This window comes from Canis lupus, chromosome 19 (genome assembly GCF_048164855.1).
Source record: "Canis lupus baileyi chromosome 19, mCanLup2.hap1, whole genome shotgun sequence".
In the NCBI taxonomy this organism is placed as follows: domain Eukaryota; kingdom Metazoa; phylum Chordata; class Mammalia; order Carnivora; family Canidae; genus Canis; species Canis lupus.
This window is the reverse complement of record NC_132856.1, coordinates 54,729,605-54,744,003: the sequence shown is the minus strand read 5'-3', so window position 1 is coordinate 54,744,003 and position 14,399 is coordinate 54,729,605. Positions and strand designations below refer to the sequence as shown.

At 56.7% G+C, this 14,399-nt stretch overlaps 1 protein-coding gene and 2 long non-coding RNA genes across 5 annotated transcripts in view; 1 reads left to right on the top strand and 2 right to left on the bottom strand.

The window, feature by feature from the left end:
* Window positions 1–217: 217 nt before the first annotated feature.
* MYO1F (myosin IF) overlaps window positions 218–14,399 on the top strand; it is a 34,073-nt gene continuing 19,891 nt past the window's right edge. Inside the window, exons 1-10 of the mRNA XM_072787521.1 lie at window positions 218–351; window positions 8,765–8,902; window positions 9,365–9,454; window positions 9,544–9,638; window positions 10,061–10,148; window positions 10,266–10,355; window positions 12,823–12,954; window positions 13,110–13,241; window positions 13,450–13,582; window positions 13,772–13,968. Coding sequence (XP_072643622.1) covers window positions 349–351; window positions 8,765–8,902; window positions 9,365–9,454; window positions 9,544–9,638; window positions 10,061–10,148; window positions 10,266–10,355; window positions 12,823–12,954; window positions 13,110–13,241; window positions 13,450–13,582; window positions 13,772–13,968 — 1,098 coding nt within the window. The 5' untranslated portion in view covers window positions 218–348. The remainder of the gene's footprint in view (window positions 352–8,764; window positions 8,903–9,364; window positions 9,455–9,543; window positions 9,639–10,060; window positions 10,149–10,265; window positions 10,356–12,822; window positions 12,955–13,109; window positions 13,242–13,449; window positions 13,583–13,771; window positions 13,969–14,399) is intronic.
* LOC140610955 (uncharacterized) overlaps window positions 2,071–14,399 on the bottom strand; it is a 29,562-nt gene continuing 17,233 nt past the window's right edge. Inside the window, exons 4-5 of one of the 3 annotated variants that reach the window (XR_012012379.1) lie at window positions 7,919–8,112; window positions 2,071–2,432 (exon numbers count right to left, since the gene is read on the bottom strand). This is a non-coding gene — a long non-coding RNA (uncharacterized lncRNA). Of the gene's footprint in view, window positions 2,433–5,517; window positions 5,860–7,918; window positions 8,113–12,302; window positions 14,201–14,399 lie in introns of those variants that run through there. The other 2 variants (XR_012012380.1, XR_012012381.1) reach the window with 2 other exon arrangements.
* On the bottom strand, window positions 8,131–10,793 carry LOC140610956 (uncharacterized). Its single transcript, XR_012012382.1, has 3 exons — window positions 10,223–10,793; window positions 8,965–9,045; window positions 8,131–8,372 (listed from the first exon to the last, which is right to left on the bottom strand). It is a non-coding gene; the product is annotated as an uncharacterized lncRNA (long non-coding RNA).

Genomic DNA, 14,399 nt, shown 5'->3' with positions numbered 1-14,399 from the left:
GAGGAGTTGGAGGAAGGGCCCTCCTGGGGTCTGGTGGCGGCTGCCAGCCATCAGGGACCTCTCCCCTCAGGCTCAGAGCCCCAACGAGCCAGTGCCCTCCCCTGCCACAGCTGCTGGAGCTCTCTCCCCGCCCCTGGCCCGGCTTCCCCCCACCCCTGTAGCACTGGCCCCTCCCCTAAAGGAAGTAGTGGGGGGGGCTGTTGTAAGAGGAACTAGGCCTGGGAGTCTGGTGCAGGAGCAGGAGCAGGAGCAGGGCCATGCCCGAGCCACCCCCCAGAAGAGCCTGAGCCTATACCCCTGCCACCACGACCCATCCGGGCGCTCCCCCAGGGGCCTGACACAACCACCATGGTAAGTCCTTCAAGGGCGGGCAGGGGAGAGGGGGGCACCAGCCAGGTGGAGATGCCCTGGACACCACCATCAGAAGGTGGGGAGCCGTGGGGAGGGGCACAGTGGACACTTTGGGAGGGTTCCCTCGCTGCAGCACAGGTGCCGCCAGCATCCTTCACCAGGGACCAAGCTCACATGGGGTGGTGCCAGGATGCCAGGACGGTGATGGGGAATCAAGGATGGAGCTGTTACTGGGGGGCAGAGGGTGGCCTTGCAGGATCACACAGTACCCACAGGGACAAGGACAGACCCCTTACCCGGGGCTTGGGGAATGGGTTTCCAGCCCAGCTGGGTCCCTCACCTTCCCGTGTGGCCTTGGGCAAGTCACTTCCCCTCTCTGGGCCTCAGTTCCCACATATGTCATATTTGGAAGTCAGCTGAGCCGTAGAAGGCATTCAGGGAAACTCTCAGGACTTCAGAGGGTCCGTGGGTTCCGCCACTCCGAGTCCACAGCTGGGAGCAGAAGCGTGTCAAATGGGCGATGGGCTGCAGGGGTGTGCCTGTGTGAGTGACGGGGTGGTCCGGTTTCAGCACTCACAGAAGCAGGAGACAGTGAGACCCGGCACGTCCACGCCACCACACGGACCCTTCCGACCAAGTACGGCAGGGGATACACCCCAGCCAGAGGTGTCAGCACCTGCTGAGGTTGAGATTGATGATGGCCACGGTGACAGGGTTGAGGAGACTGTCACTGTCATGGGCTAGACGCAGCAACAGCACAACACACGCGTCAAGAGAGAGCCCCCGGGCTGGCTAGAAAACTTGCCCCCACGCTCCAGGCATCTGCAAGCCACTTCAGCTTTCATTTTTTGTCATTCTGTCAATGAGACCATGTGGCTGGGACAGTCCCATTGCCAGCGGTGACAACTGCAGTGTTCCAGGCAGTTGCAGCAGGCAGCTGACCGAGGTGGCGACACGGTGGTAGACCAAGGGGCAGGCATTGGTTTTAGTCTGAGAGACAACCTCTCCTTATTCCAGAAAGCCGATGCTAACCTGGGCAACTCACCCACCAAACCATCAGCTAGCGCTCTGGGCTGGGGATGGAAATTCTTCGAAGAAGGAGCCAAGCCAGGAGGGCCCAGGAGCTCAGATGGGCAGACTTTGATCAAAAGAACACAGGAAATGATTTGCTACTTGAGAGAAAAGCCACCCACCCCTCCCAAGGAAGCCATATGAAATGCTTAGTCAATGGTTTGCTTGGCCCAAAGGGTGTGGGAGGGGAGACTCCCCCAGGGGGACCACGGGAGAGGGAAAAAAGAGCAGACCCCATCCACAAGGCTAACACGAGGGGTGCTGATGGCCTCCTGGAGGGATGATGACAAGTGTCAGGAAGAGGGTGGAAAGATTCAGTGAAACAACGTTCACCAAGTGCTTTACGGGGCACCTGCCATGCGCTCTGCACAGTAACCATCGCTGTGGGTGCTGCTCATTCATTGCTGGAGCCAGTGGTGCCGGTGGGTGGAGGTGACTCATTCCCAGTCGCTGTCGGACCATGATTGTTGGGTTGTTGGTGCCACTGGTGGTGCTGGTGGTCCCCGCTGTCCATTGTCACGAGTTGGTGGTGACTGTGAGCCTCGTGGGGGTGTTGGTGGTGGAAGCAGCTAGTTGGATGTTTGTGGCGGGTGGCAGGTGGTCGTCAGGGCTGGTCGGTGGAATGATGGCAGTTGATGATCACTGTCATTGTTTTTTAAGATTTTGTTTATTTATTCATGAGAGACACACAGAGAGAGGCAGAGACACAGGCAGAGGGAGAAGCAGGCTCCCGGCGGGGAGCCCGATGCCGGACTCGATCCCGGGACCCTGGGGTTACACCCTGGGCCGAAGGCAGACGCTCAACCGCAGAGCCACCCAGATGCCCCAATGGTCACTGTCATTTAGAGCTGGGTGGTGATGGTGGCATTCTTTGGCCGTTGCTCGTCCATGGTTGGTTGTCGGGGACAGTCTCTCGGGCCGCGTTGGTGTTGCCGTGGCTGCTGCCTCCACCGTAGTTGGTCAGGTGTGGCTGTTGATGGCGAGGGCGGCTGTCGCGGCCGTGGGTGATGCTGGGGAAATTGGTGGCAGACCTCGTCATATTTTCTGTTTGATGCTGACTGCTGGTGCCGGGACTGAGGTTGGCAGCAGTTTTTGTGTGACTCTGACCGTAAGCCGGGTGAGGGCAGCAGCCGGTTGTCCCCAGCTGGGGATGGTGGTGGAGCAAGGGAAATAGGGATCGGTAAAGTACAGACATCTGGCCGGGAGACCAGTGATGTGGCTGCTTGGTCCACAGGCGCCAGCCGTGGGGAGGGACAGAGAAGGCCTGGGGCCAAAAGAGTTAGGACGGAGGACTCTAGAAGGACCAATGTCCCCACCTGTCCCCTCCAGTTAGGCTGAAAGGAAACCGAGAGCGCTCCCCACCCGAAGGAGGGGGACCTCAAGAACCTTTGAAGGCGAGAATGCCTTTGCACAGGCAGGCACGCAGGGTGTGGCCCCAAAACCCCACTGAGTTGGGGGAGGACAGGACCGGGGACACACCAGGGACCCGGGGCGGGGGCAGGGGCTGGGGGCCACCCAGCAGCTGCTGCCTCGGTAGCTTCACATCTCCCTGCTGGCTGGCGACCACAGCTCGAAGGACCCCAACGAGGAAGGAAGTGGCTGTTTCGTTGTTCCCTCCAGTCTGAGGCTCTTCTCATCAGCACCCAGGAGAGGGAGGCCAGAGCAGTTGGGGCAAATTGCAAAAGCCCCTTCGTCCAGCCCTCCCTCCCGGCCTCGCGGCCTGCGCCCGCCCGTGGACCCGCAGCTGGAGGCAGCGGAGGGCGCTCGGTGAGCGCGGCTGGTGCTCCCACCTCCCCAGCCTGACCTCATTGAATCCGCCCCATGAGGTCTATGGCGCTCCGTGTTCCCATTTGCCAGATGAGGAAATAGCCATCACTATTTCCAGATGAGGAAATACCCTTCCCTCCCAGGGGGGTCTAGGTGAGCTGCTGTACCACCCAAAAGTGGCAGAGTCCTTTGTTTCAGGAGTCAGTGACTCCTGAAGTCACCTTGACCTGCCATCTCCTGCTCCTCCCTACAAGATGAGGGGCTGTGGGGGACTTAGGGGTGCTGACCCCCATGCCCCAGGCTGCCCATCCCTCCAGCCTCATTTGGACGTGGGATTTCCACTCCAGAGAAACTGGAAGCCCCGCTCCCCATGCCCTCTGCCTTAGACCGGGGGTGGGGGGGCGTCTCTCTGAAGGAGTCAAACTTAGAATCTCCCTCCCATCCTACCCCAGCCCTGACTCTTTCACAAGAGCCCCATCAGGTTGAGTCATACTTGACTTGTGGTCAACTGTGACCACAACATCTTCATTGCACCCACCCCCCACCCCCAAGGAAGAGACTTAGAAACTCAATTTCAACTTGATCTATGGGGACTTGGGAGCCAGAGAGAGGTGGGTACTCATGACACAGAGCCGGAGGCAGCCTCATCCCGACTGTACTTCGTTCATTCCTTCGCTCTCTCAACAAGCTTCTATCCACCAGCTCCTACATCCTCCGTCACAGGCTGTTCACTTCCACTAAATGCTCTTGGGGTCACCAGCTGCCTTTTCCTGGGGCATCCAGCACACCCCTCCTCTGCACTGGCTCTCAGAACCGAGGGAGGGGAATTATTATGGAATCCATTTTACAGATGGGAAAACGGAGGCTTGGAGAAGTCAAGTGGCCTCCCCGGGGTCACACAGTCAGTTAACTATCAAGCCAGGCCTCACACCCAACCGGTCCCAAGCCAAAACTCTTGACTGTCTTTTCACGCACTGTACTCACTTGAGCAAAACCTCTCCCTCTACTGCAAACAACCCATGGTTTTTGGCCTCACAGGGGGCTAGGAGTGGATCTGGAGGTTCCAATGCCCAGGGGCAGGACATGGAGAGAGAGAATGGCTCAGGCTGCAAGAGACAGAAGGCCACTCAGCTGGCTGGGGAGAAGGAACAGACAAGAAGAGGAACCAAGTCCTTGGGGCCAAGAGACCAGCCAGACACAGCCAGCATCAGGGCCTCTGACCTCACAGAAAGGAAGTGGCCTTGAGCCTCGGCCGAGCTTGAGGGGCCCAGGAGCGTAGAGTCCAAGTCGACCCACTGGGAAAACTCTGGACAGATCCAGTCTTGTCCCTGCCCCATCTTCCTCTGCTCTGAACCCAAGCCCAGCCACCTCTGACCCGGACCAGGCAGAGGGCGACAGTCTCTACCGTCCTGTCTCCCAGATCCTCCTTTCGTGCTGTGTGACCTTGGGGAAGACAGCTAACTTCTCTGTGCTATAGTTTTCTCTTCCACAAAGTGGACCTAGTCATAGTACTGGTCTCAGTATGTTTGGTAAGGTCATTCTCGGAAGAAGCCTAGACCGCAGCGTGGCATGGGTAAGTGCCAGTGGGGTGCTAACTATTGTTATGATTGCAGTTGGTTACCATAGTTAACACCTGAGGCCCCACCCCTCAGAGGTCTTCAGAGGGAGGATCCACTTCCTGTCACCCCCATAAGCCTCCCTGTCCCCCCACCCACCCACTTCCCCACTGACCTTTGGCTCAGAGCAAGAGCAGAGCCTCCCCCTGCCCCGCCACCACCTACAACACCAGTCCATGAATGATACCCCTTTGCTCCCAGATTTCATCCTCTCTTCTCCCCAACACACTCTGGTCTCCCCATCCTGAACACAGGAAGCCTGCTCCCTGACCCCTCGTCTCCCCACAGCATCTTTCCCTCTTCCCCTTCTCAGCCAGGTGGTCTGAAAGCCATCCTCACTCCCCATCTGTCTACACCTCCTGATCTCCCAATCTGACTTCTGAATGAGGTCGCCAGTGCCTTCCATGGGGGCCCCTCTGAGCCTCCGGCGAGCTGGACACACTTCGGTAGCTCGGGGGACCGACCCACAGCTCCTTGCTTCTGCCAACCCGGCCTTGTCATCTCCGGGTTTCACGGTCCCACCTGCCTCCAACCTCCCAGCTGACTCCCTGCTCAGCCTCTACCACAGGCGTCCTCTCCAACCTCTGCACGATGTGGCTCCCGCAGCTTTGTCCTCCCAACCATCCTCCCCCACCCGCACCCCAGGGGTTCTTCGCACCCAGCACCCCCTTCCTATAACAGACCCCTTGGCCGGCCCCTTGAATCCCCAAATTGCAATTCACAGACAGTGAAACAACGCATAGCCTCCCAAAATAATTTCAAAATTCAAAAATAATTCATGTGGCCTCCTGTGATACGGAAGAGAAAGCCACTTGGAATAAAATATGCACAGAAAGATGAAAGTGCTCCGGCCAGTGGCCCACGAACTCCCCCTGGAGCCCCCAGGTGCTCACACCGGGACAGGTGTACCTCTCGCTGACAGCGTGAGCAGCGTGGGCTTCTGAAATGCTGATCAAATCTTGGGGAAATCTGAATAAAACCAGCATCTCCCTTGATACAGGGTAGCCTGGAACATGTGGTGGGAGTCGGCCATGCAAAGCAAACATCGATTTTTCTGTGTGGACAAAAAACAGAAGTTGATTCTAGGTTCCAGTGATTACAAACACTTTTGTCACTTAAACGAGCATCTGCTGGGATGGAGGGGGAGCTGCGGTCGGGATGACGATTTGGCATCCGCAGCCCGCTTAAAATGCCAGCCTCCTCCAAAATGCTCCCACAATTCTTTTTTTTCTTTAAGATTTTATTTATTTATTCATGAGAGACACACACACAGAGAGAGAGACAGAGAGAGAGAGGCTGAGACACAGGCAGAGGGAGAAGCAGGCTCCATGCAGGGAGCCTGACGCAGGACTCGATCCCAGGTCCCCAGGATCATGCCCTGGGCCGAAGGCAGCGCTAAACCGCTGAGCCACCCGGGCTGCCCTGCTCCCACAATTCTTAAAGTGTCCCCAGGAGCAGTACGGGCCCGGCTGAGAACTCTCCAAGCTGCTGACAATCGAGCCTGAGTTCCCTTGCTCGGCATTCAAGGCCCTTCGGGACCTGGCCCCTGGTTGACCTCCCCTCCATTCTTTTGCCCGCTCTCCCACTCTCCCACTGGTTCATTCAAACGAGCCCTGAGACCACGTGCCACCTGGCATCGCCCAAGCCCCCCATCCCTGGGGCTTGCACAGCAGAAGGCGCAGCCCGCGTGCACGATGTCCAGGATGTGCGCAGGGCCGCAGTGAGGAGGCCCCGGGGGCTGCAGGGATCCAGCTGGCCTGGGGCGGGGAAGGCTTCTCACAGGAGGTGACACCTGAGCCGAATGCGAAGGCCGGACTGGCACGGCCCAGGCAGGAAGGGTGTTCTGAGCGGAGGTCTGAGCATCAGCAAAGCTCGGAGGTGCCCAGGGTAGGGACTGAGAGGTTTTCCCTGCGGTGGCGGACGGGGGGTGCCGGGGGTCCCACCACATGGTAGGTGCCTCAGAATATTTTATGGATGGGAGAGTGACGGGACCCCACAGACGGCTTCTCAGCCCCAGAGCGAGGAGACCCTACGAGAAACTCTGACTTGCTCAGGCCGGAAGCAGCTGGGGTCCGAGCCCTCGCCCCCGGCATACGTTCCCTCCTCTGCTCTCGGCTCCTGCTTCGGCACCTTTGCTGGGCAAGGTCCACACTGCCTGGGGCACCTTTCCTCGCAGCTCCTGGCCAAAGTCCAGCCCAAACACACCCGTGGGGCCCGGGCCGCTTGTGGGTGTACACGCAAGAGCCCGGCCTTTGCTGTCAGACAGATCCAGACTCGAATCCCACACCCTTGGAAACAATTTAGCTGTGTCCGTAGTCAAGTGTCAAATACCTCTCAAGCCTCAGTTTCCATCCCTAGACCCCACCCCCACCCCAAGCTGCTGTGAGGACTTCACCCCTGGCCTCCCCGCATCAAGCACGACCTAAGGGCTGGGTGCCCTGGGCCCATCCTCACAACTCCCTGGGCCGGAGAGGAGCGCCTGCCCCTCACCCTGGTTTGGATTTTGCACCCCCAGAGCAGTTACTCCATCGCGTGAACCCTGGGAAGTGAGGCTGCTTCTCCCATTTTACAGACGAGGCCACTGAGGCTCAGAGCAGCGTCGGATCACCTGGATTAGAACCCAGATCTACCCCCACACCAAAACCTGTGGGCAATCCTCAGTGGCCCTGCCCCGGCTGTCAGGGTGTCCAGAATCTGAACGTGCACCTCCCCTGCTCAGGAATCCCCCAGGGTCCCCACGAGAGACTGGCCTCTCCCCCACCTCTGCCCTACACTGCCCCTCCTGCTTCACCCCTGCCCGTATCCTCTCTGCCCGGCCCACCATCTCCCTTCCCTGGAATCGGTGTGACAAACACTGGTCATCCTTGAAGACTCGACTTTGATTCCCAGCATCCTTCACTCTAAGGGTTTTCCTCTGAAGCTGGGGCTGCTTTCTTTGCCCTAACTCCTCGTTCATCCTTCAGGTCATCCCTTCTAGAGCTGAGAAAGCACTGAGAGCCAGGCCCCGCCCTCCAAGAGCTCCCGGGTTGAGAATGAGGGGCTTCCCCGAGGGGGGACATCCTGTCCAGGCATGAGCACGCCTGCGAGGGCAGCTCCAGGCCGCTGACACCCACCTGTCTGCCGGACTCCTCCACGGCAGGGGTGTGCCGATCAGAGTGCATCTGAGCCAGGATGCGTCAGTGTCCAAGGCACTGGATGAGCTCGGCAGGCTGAAGAGGGAAAACATTCCAGGCAGGCTTCCTGGAGGAGGGGTCTTGGGGGGAGCTGGTGTCTGAGTCTCCTCCCTGGGGCTTAAGGAAAGTCTCCCCTGATTTAAAACAAAACAAAACAAGAACAAGAACAACGACAAAAAAAAAAAGGGAGGAAATGAGAAGGCAAAGCTGTGGGGGCACAGAGGACAGAGGTCACAGACAGATCTGCTAGGATGTGTGACCACGAGAGAGGAGAGGAGGAAGGAGGCCATCTAGAGGTGGAAGGCTGGGCGGCAGGTCAAACGCCACAGAGAAGTCGGGGGCTCAGCCCGGGCCTGGGCAGGGAGAGCCAGCTGAGGAAGTGGGCGGAGGGAGTCTGAAGGAGAAGTGAGAAGGAGGGTGAGTCAATCCCCCCAACAAGTCACCCGCCAACTCCGTCCCCCTCCCACAGCCCCCCCAAGCACACCCTGCCACCCTCCCCCAAGGGCCTGGCATCACCGTCTCCTCCATGACAGTGGGACGCAGAGTGGAGGGATGGGAGGACAGAGCCCCCCTCTTTGAGGTGGGGAGCCTGGACTCAACCTCGCCCACCTCCCCTGGTGTCCCCAGATTGGGGCAGGAGGCCGGCAGGTGGCCCAGGGGAGGCAGAACCAGAAGGAGGTGAGGCATCAGCGCCACCACCACCACCACCACCACCACCACCACCACCCCGCCGCCCTGCCCCCTGCGGGGGCTCACTCCCATCTGGCCACCCCCCTCCCCACGCAGGGCAGCAAGGAGCGCTTCCACTGGCAGAGCCACAACGTGAAGCAGAGCGGCGTGGACGACATGGTGCTGCTGCCCCAGATCACCGAGGACGCCATCGTGGGCAACCTCCGCAAGCGCTTCATGGACGACTATATCTTTGTACCCCGGGCCGTGGGCAGGGACAGGCAGATGATGGGGACAGGGACAGGAGGGTGACTGACCAGTGGGTGGAGGGACGGCAGGTGGATGACCGCAGGGAAGTGTGGCAGCGGGACTGCAGCACAGAAGGGACACACAGAGGCCTGAGCAAATGAACAGAGGGAGGGATGAGCAGTGAGAGCACGGGGGCGGGGGGGGGCGGAGATGCAGTGACAGCAGGGCTCTGCTTGGGGACGGCTGTCGTCCTCACTACTCCCTCAGGCCTGGGCTGCTCAGCCACAGTGCCTTTCATCTCTCCTTCTGAGACCCAGCCCTGTTTCTTCCCTAAGTGACCCAGAGCACATCCGAGCATCTCCACCTGAGCAACGGGGCCCCAGAGGCCCCCGGGGCATTAGGATTAGGAGACAGGGGCCCATAAGGAACAAAAGCCAGAACACCGCAAAGCCCTTAACCGCACCCCAGACCTACATCGGCTCTGTGCTCATCTCCGTAAACCCCTTCAAGCAGATGCCTTACTTCACTGACCGGGAGATCGACCTCTACCAGGGCGCGGTGAGCCTGGGGCCAAGTGGGAGGCATAGCCCCAGGACCCCCAGGACCCCCAGCCCCTGGCCCTGGGCTGAGACTGATCTTCTCCCCAGGCCCAGTACGAGAATCCCCCACACATCTACGCCCTCACAGACAACATGTACCGGAACATGCTCATCGACTGTGAGAACCAGTGTGTCATCATCAGGTACAGAGTGGGGGGGCCCCACACGCTCCTGCCCAGGCCCCCAGGACAGCCTCACCGCCCTAGGGAGGCTCGCTCAGAACTCCTGAGCTGCACAGAACCTTACTGTCCCTCTCTGCCCTTGGCCCTGCTTTACTTTCCTTGTCACCACATGGCCCATGATACGTTTATTTATTCATTCTGTAACTGTCCATCTGTCCATTCTAAATACCAGCTCTGAGACGGCAGGGATTTTTGTCTTGTTCGCTACTGTCTCCCCAGAGGCTGGTATGGTGCCTGGCACACACTAGAGAATAAATGAATGAATGAATGAATGAATGAATGAATGAATGAATGAATGATCAGGCACTAGAAAAGGTATTTACCCCTCCCAACACCCCCCTCCCTACTGGCTGCTGATCATTCTCTCCTTCACCCACCCCCAGTGGAGAGAGTGGAGCTGGGAAGACAGTGGCAGCCAAATACATCATGGGCTACATCTCCAAGGTGTCTGGTGGAGGCGAGAAAGTCCAGGTGAGGGGAGAACAGAAGGACAGGTTGGGTCCCCCCCCCCAGCTGCACAGTAGTTAACCCCCACGATCACCTACCTCGTCCTGACCTCTTGCCACCTCCACCTGCCTCTGCCCCCAGCACGTGAAGGATATCATCCTGCAATCAAACCCACTGCTAGAGGCCTTCGGCAATGCCAAGACCGTGCGCAACAACAATTCCAGCCGCTTTGTGAGTCTGCAGCCCCCCCTTTGGAGTAACTACTCCCTCCATACTGACAGGCATGCACACCTGTGTTCCCACTAACAGAGAAACTAGCTGCTCCTCAATGGGAGACTCACTTCCTGCTTATGGGAGACTCACTTCCTGCTTATGGTCCGTCTTAAAAAGACTCCCTGACTAGCCGAACGGTATAGAAGCCTTGACTGGCCTGTTGTTAACATTCTTAAATATTTCCCTGGCTGCGATCATGCTACATCCTTTCCTATTCACAGCTCAGTTCCCAATTTATTCTCTCATTCATTCTTTCTTTCAACAAATTGTTCTCGGGCTCCTTCTTTGTGTCGGGTGTTAGTGCTGAACCAAATGGAAGACAGACTAGATCCACAGGTCTGGATTTATGGTCTGATTCTGACACTATTTAGATTTGCGGCTTGGCCAAAAAAAAAAAAAAAAATGTTTCAGCAGCTTAAGCCTCCTAAAGCTCCTGTTCTCTCTTTTTTTTTTTTAAATATTTTTTTTCAATTTTTATTTATTTATGATAGTCACAGAGAGAGAGAGAGAGAGAGAGAGAGAGAGAGAGGCAGAGACACAGGCCAAGGGAGAAGCAGGCTCCATGCACCGGGATGCCCAATGTGGGATTCGATCCCGGGTCTCCAGGATCGCGCCCTGGGCCAAAGGCAGGCGCCAAACCGCTGCGCCACCCAGGGATCCCAAGCTCCTGTTCTCTCATCCATAAAATGGGGATGATGTTAATATCCATCTCACAGACCTCAGTAACTCCAGTACAACACCTACACGTGAAAATGATTTAACAAATTCCATACAGTAGTAAGGTCTTTATTCCCCTAAATATTATTAATGATATTTTTATTTTCTAACGTATTTATCATGTAATTATATTTTAAGTACTTTCCTCAATGTTTTATTATTAAAAATTTTAATGGGGTACCTGGGTGGCTCAGTCAGTTGAGCATCCAACTCTTGCTTTCAGGGTCCTGAGTTTGGTACTGCATTGGGCTCCACACTGTAGGCGTGGTGCTTACTTTTTTAAAAAATTAACACAGAGATCTCTGGGTGGCTTAGCGGTTTGGCACCTGCCTTCGGCCCAGGGTGTGATCCTGGAGTCCCGGGTCGAGTCCCACATCGAGCTCCCTGCATGGGGCCTGCTTCTCCCTCTGCCTGTGTGTGTCTGCCTCTCTCTCTCTCTCTCTCTCTCTCTGTCTCTCGTGAATCAATAAATAAAATATTTTTTAAATAAGATAAATAAAAATAAAAAAATTAACACAGAAAAATTGGGAGATTAGCATAATGAACACCTGCTGCCCACCTCCTAGATTCTATCATTAACATCTTGCTATACTTGCTTTATCAAATCTCCATCTGTTCATTTTTTTTCTAAGTAAGCTCCACACCCAGTGTGTGGCCTGAACTCACAACTCTGACATTAAGAGTCACATGCTCCACCAACTGAGCCAGCCAGGTGCCCCTTTCCATCTTTTTATTTTGGGGGGTACACTAGAGAGTAGACGGCAGACACCATACTTTGTGCTCCACCAACACTTCAGTATGCAGATCATTAATTATAATCCAATATAAATTTCTTTTTATTTCTTTCATTTCCTTTAAAGTAAAATTTGCATATAGAAAACACATCAATCTAAAGTGGACTGTTCACCGAGTTTGGAAAAATGCATGCATCTGTGCAACCAAAACCCTATCAACATGCAAAGTATCACCATCACTCCAGAAAGTTCCCCCTGCCTTTCACCTTTACGGTCAATCTCTATTCCCACCTCACCCCAGAAGCAACCTTCCTCTGGGTTTATTTTTTCCCACCTTAGATTAGTTTCAGCTGTTCTAGAACCTTATATAAATGGAATCATGCAGTATATGTTTTCAAGCTACTGATACACACAAAAACGTGGACGAACTACCAAAACATAATTATATTTTTTTATTATTTTATTGTACAGAATAGGTATATGTCCTGTATTACAGATGTCTGTGTAATGGGATGATGTCATGTGTATCGTCATTGCCTGGAAGGGAAAAGTAAGGGGGCTTCTCTGCCCTCCAACCTCTGGCCAAAGTAGAACCAGACATTGTCAGAGACCAAGGAAGGGGCATGTGGGGCCCTCACTCTGGGCTCAGGGACACCCAGGATCCCTGACACCCGCAACAGCCTGCAGAGACATGGAGGCCTCTGTGTTGTGGTGGGAGGACTGGGAAACTGGTCAATAAAATGGGGTACTTCTATGTGCCAGGCACAGGCCTGGATGCCCTGATGAGGGCTGGAGTCCTTAGAGGAGCAGCTTAAATGCTGGAGGGAAAGAGCTGATGCAGAGAGTGAACGTCCCTAAGTGGGAGGTGGAGAGAGAAAAGTTAGGTCACACGGGCAAGAGAGGGACAGTCCCCCACCTGCACCCCCCCAGGGAGGGGGTACCCTGGGCATCTAACATGGCTCTCTCGGCTTCAGGGCAAGTACTTTGAGATCCAGTTCAGCCGCGGCGGGGAGCCAGATGGGGGCAAGATCTCCAACTTCCTGCTGGAGAAATCCCGAGTGGTCATGCAGAATGAAAACGAGAGGAACTTCCACATCTACTATCAGGTGCAAGGAAAGGGGCCGTGAGGCTGGGGCAGAGAGAGGGCCTGAGGGGAGACAGCAGGAGGGTCAGGGTCCAGGAGCCCATGGCAGTGAGGACTGCGGGGGTCACAGGGCTGCACCAGTCCATGTCAGATGCATGAGCATCGCTCGTCCTCCAGCTGCTGGAAGGAGCCTCCCAGGAGCAGCGGCAGAACCTGGGGCTCATGACCCCCGACTACTATTACTACCTCCAATCGGACACCTACAAGGTGGATGGCACGGATGACCAGAGCGACTTCAGCGAGACTTTGGTGAGTGGTGACCACCAGTCTAGAAAACCGAGGCCCAGAGAGGGGCAAGGACTTGCCTAAGGTCACACAGCAAGTGGAGGAAATGGGCAGGACAGGGATCCAGGTGCCCTGACCCCTGTGTCCGTGCCCTGGCCCCAGAAGCCTAACCCAGGAGGGCGGGGTGGAGGTGGTGATTGGCGGTACAGGTTCTGTCCCGTTGTGCCTGCAGAACGCCATGCAGGTCATCGGGATCCCCCCCAACGTCCAGCAGCTGGTCCTGCAGCTTGTGGCGGGAATCCTGCACTTGGGAAACATCAGCTTCTGCGAAGATGGGAATTACGCCCGGGTGGAGAGTGTGGACCGTGAGTGTGGGTGCTGGGGAGGGCCAGGGGGCACGTCTGTGTGTGAGAACCACTTCCTCCTGGTTCACCCCCAGGGGGTAAGGACCCACGAGGACAGTATCTGTGTCACTGGGCAAAATGGGGAGAGACGGGGACCCCAGAGGAGGCCCAAGAGCCAAAGTGGCTGCCCCGTGTCCCCCACCCTGGCAGTGCTGGCCTTCCCCGCCTACCTGCTGGGCATCGACAGCACACGGCTGCAGGAGAAGCTCACCAGCCGCAAGATGGACAGTCGCTGGGGCGGACGCAGTGAGTCCATCGATGTGACCCTCAACGTGGAACAGGCGGCCTACACCCGCGATGCCCTGGCCAAGGGGCTCTACGCCCGTCTCTTTGACTTTCTCGTGGAGGTGAGGGGGGCCAGGGCGTGGGAGAGGCCCTGCCCCCAGACCGCCTTGGGCTCAGACTGCCAAGTGGGGAAGGCAGGCTTGACTGTCACCTCACCAATTCCTGGCAATGGGGAGCACCGCGCAGGGGCAGGAGGTGATCAGATGGAAGATGTAGGGAGAGGCTCCATCTGGCTGTGGCATGGAGCGCAGGAGGGAGGCGGCTGCTGGAACCATCCAGGCCTGGACCTGGGGGCTGTGCGGGTGGAGACATGTGGGTGCATTTGAGAGCCACGAGGGGGGCTGTCAGGAGGACAGTGGACAGGAGCAGAAGGGAACGGGACGTGTCATGCCAAGGATGATGACGATCCTGTCATAGTCAACCTTACGTAACACCTAGTCTACACCAGCGACTGTCCTAAGTGCTGTTACATGTGTCGATTTAACTCCTTAAT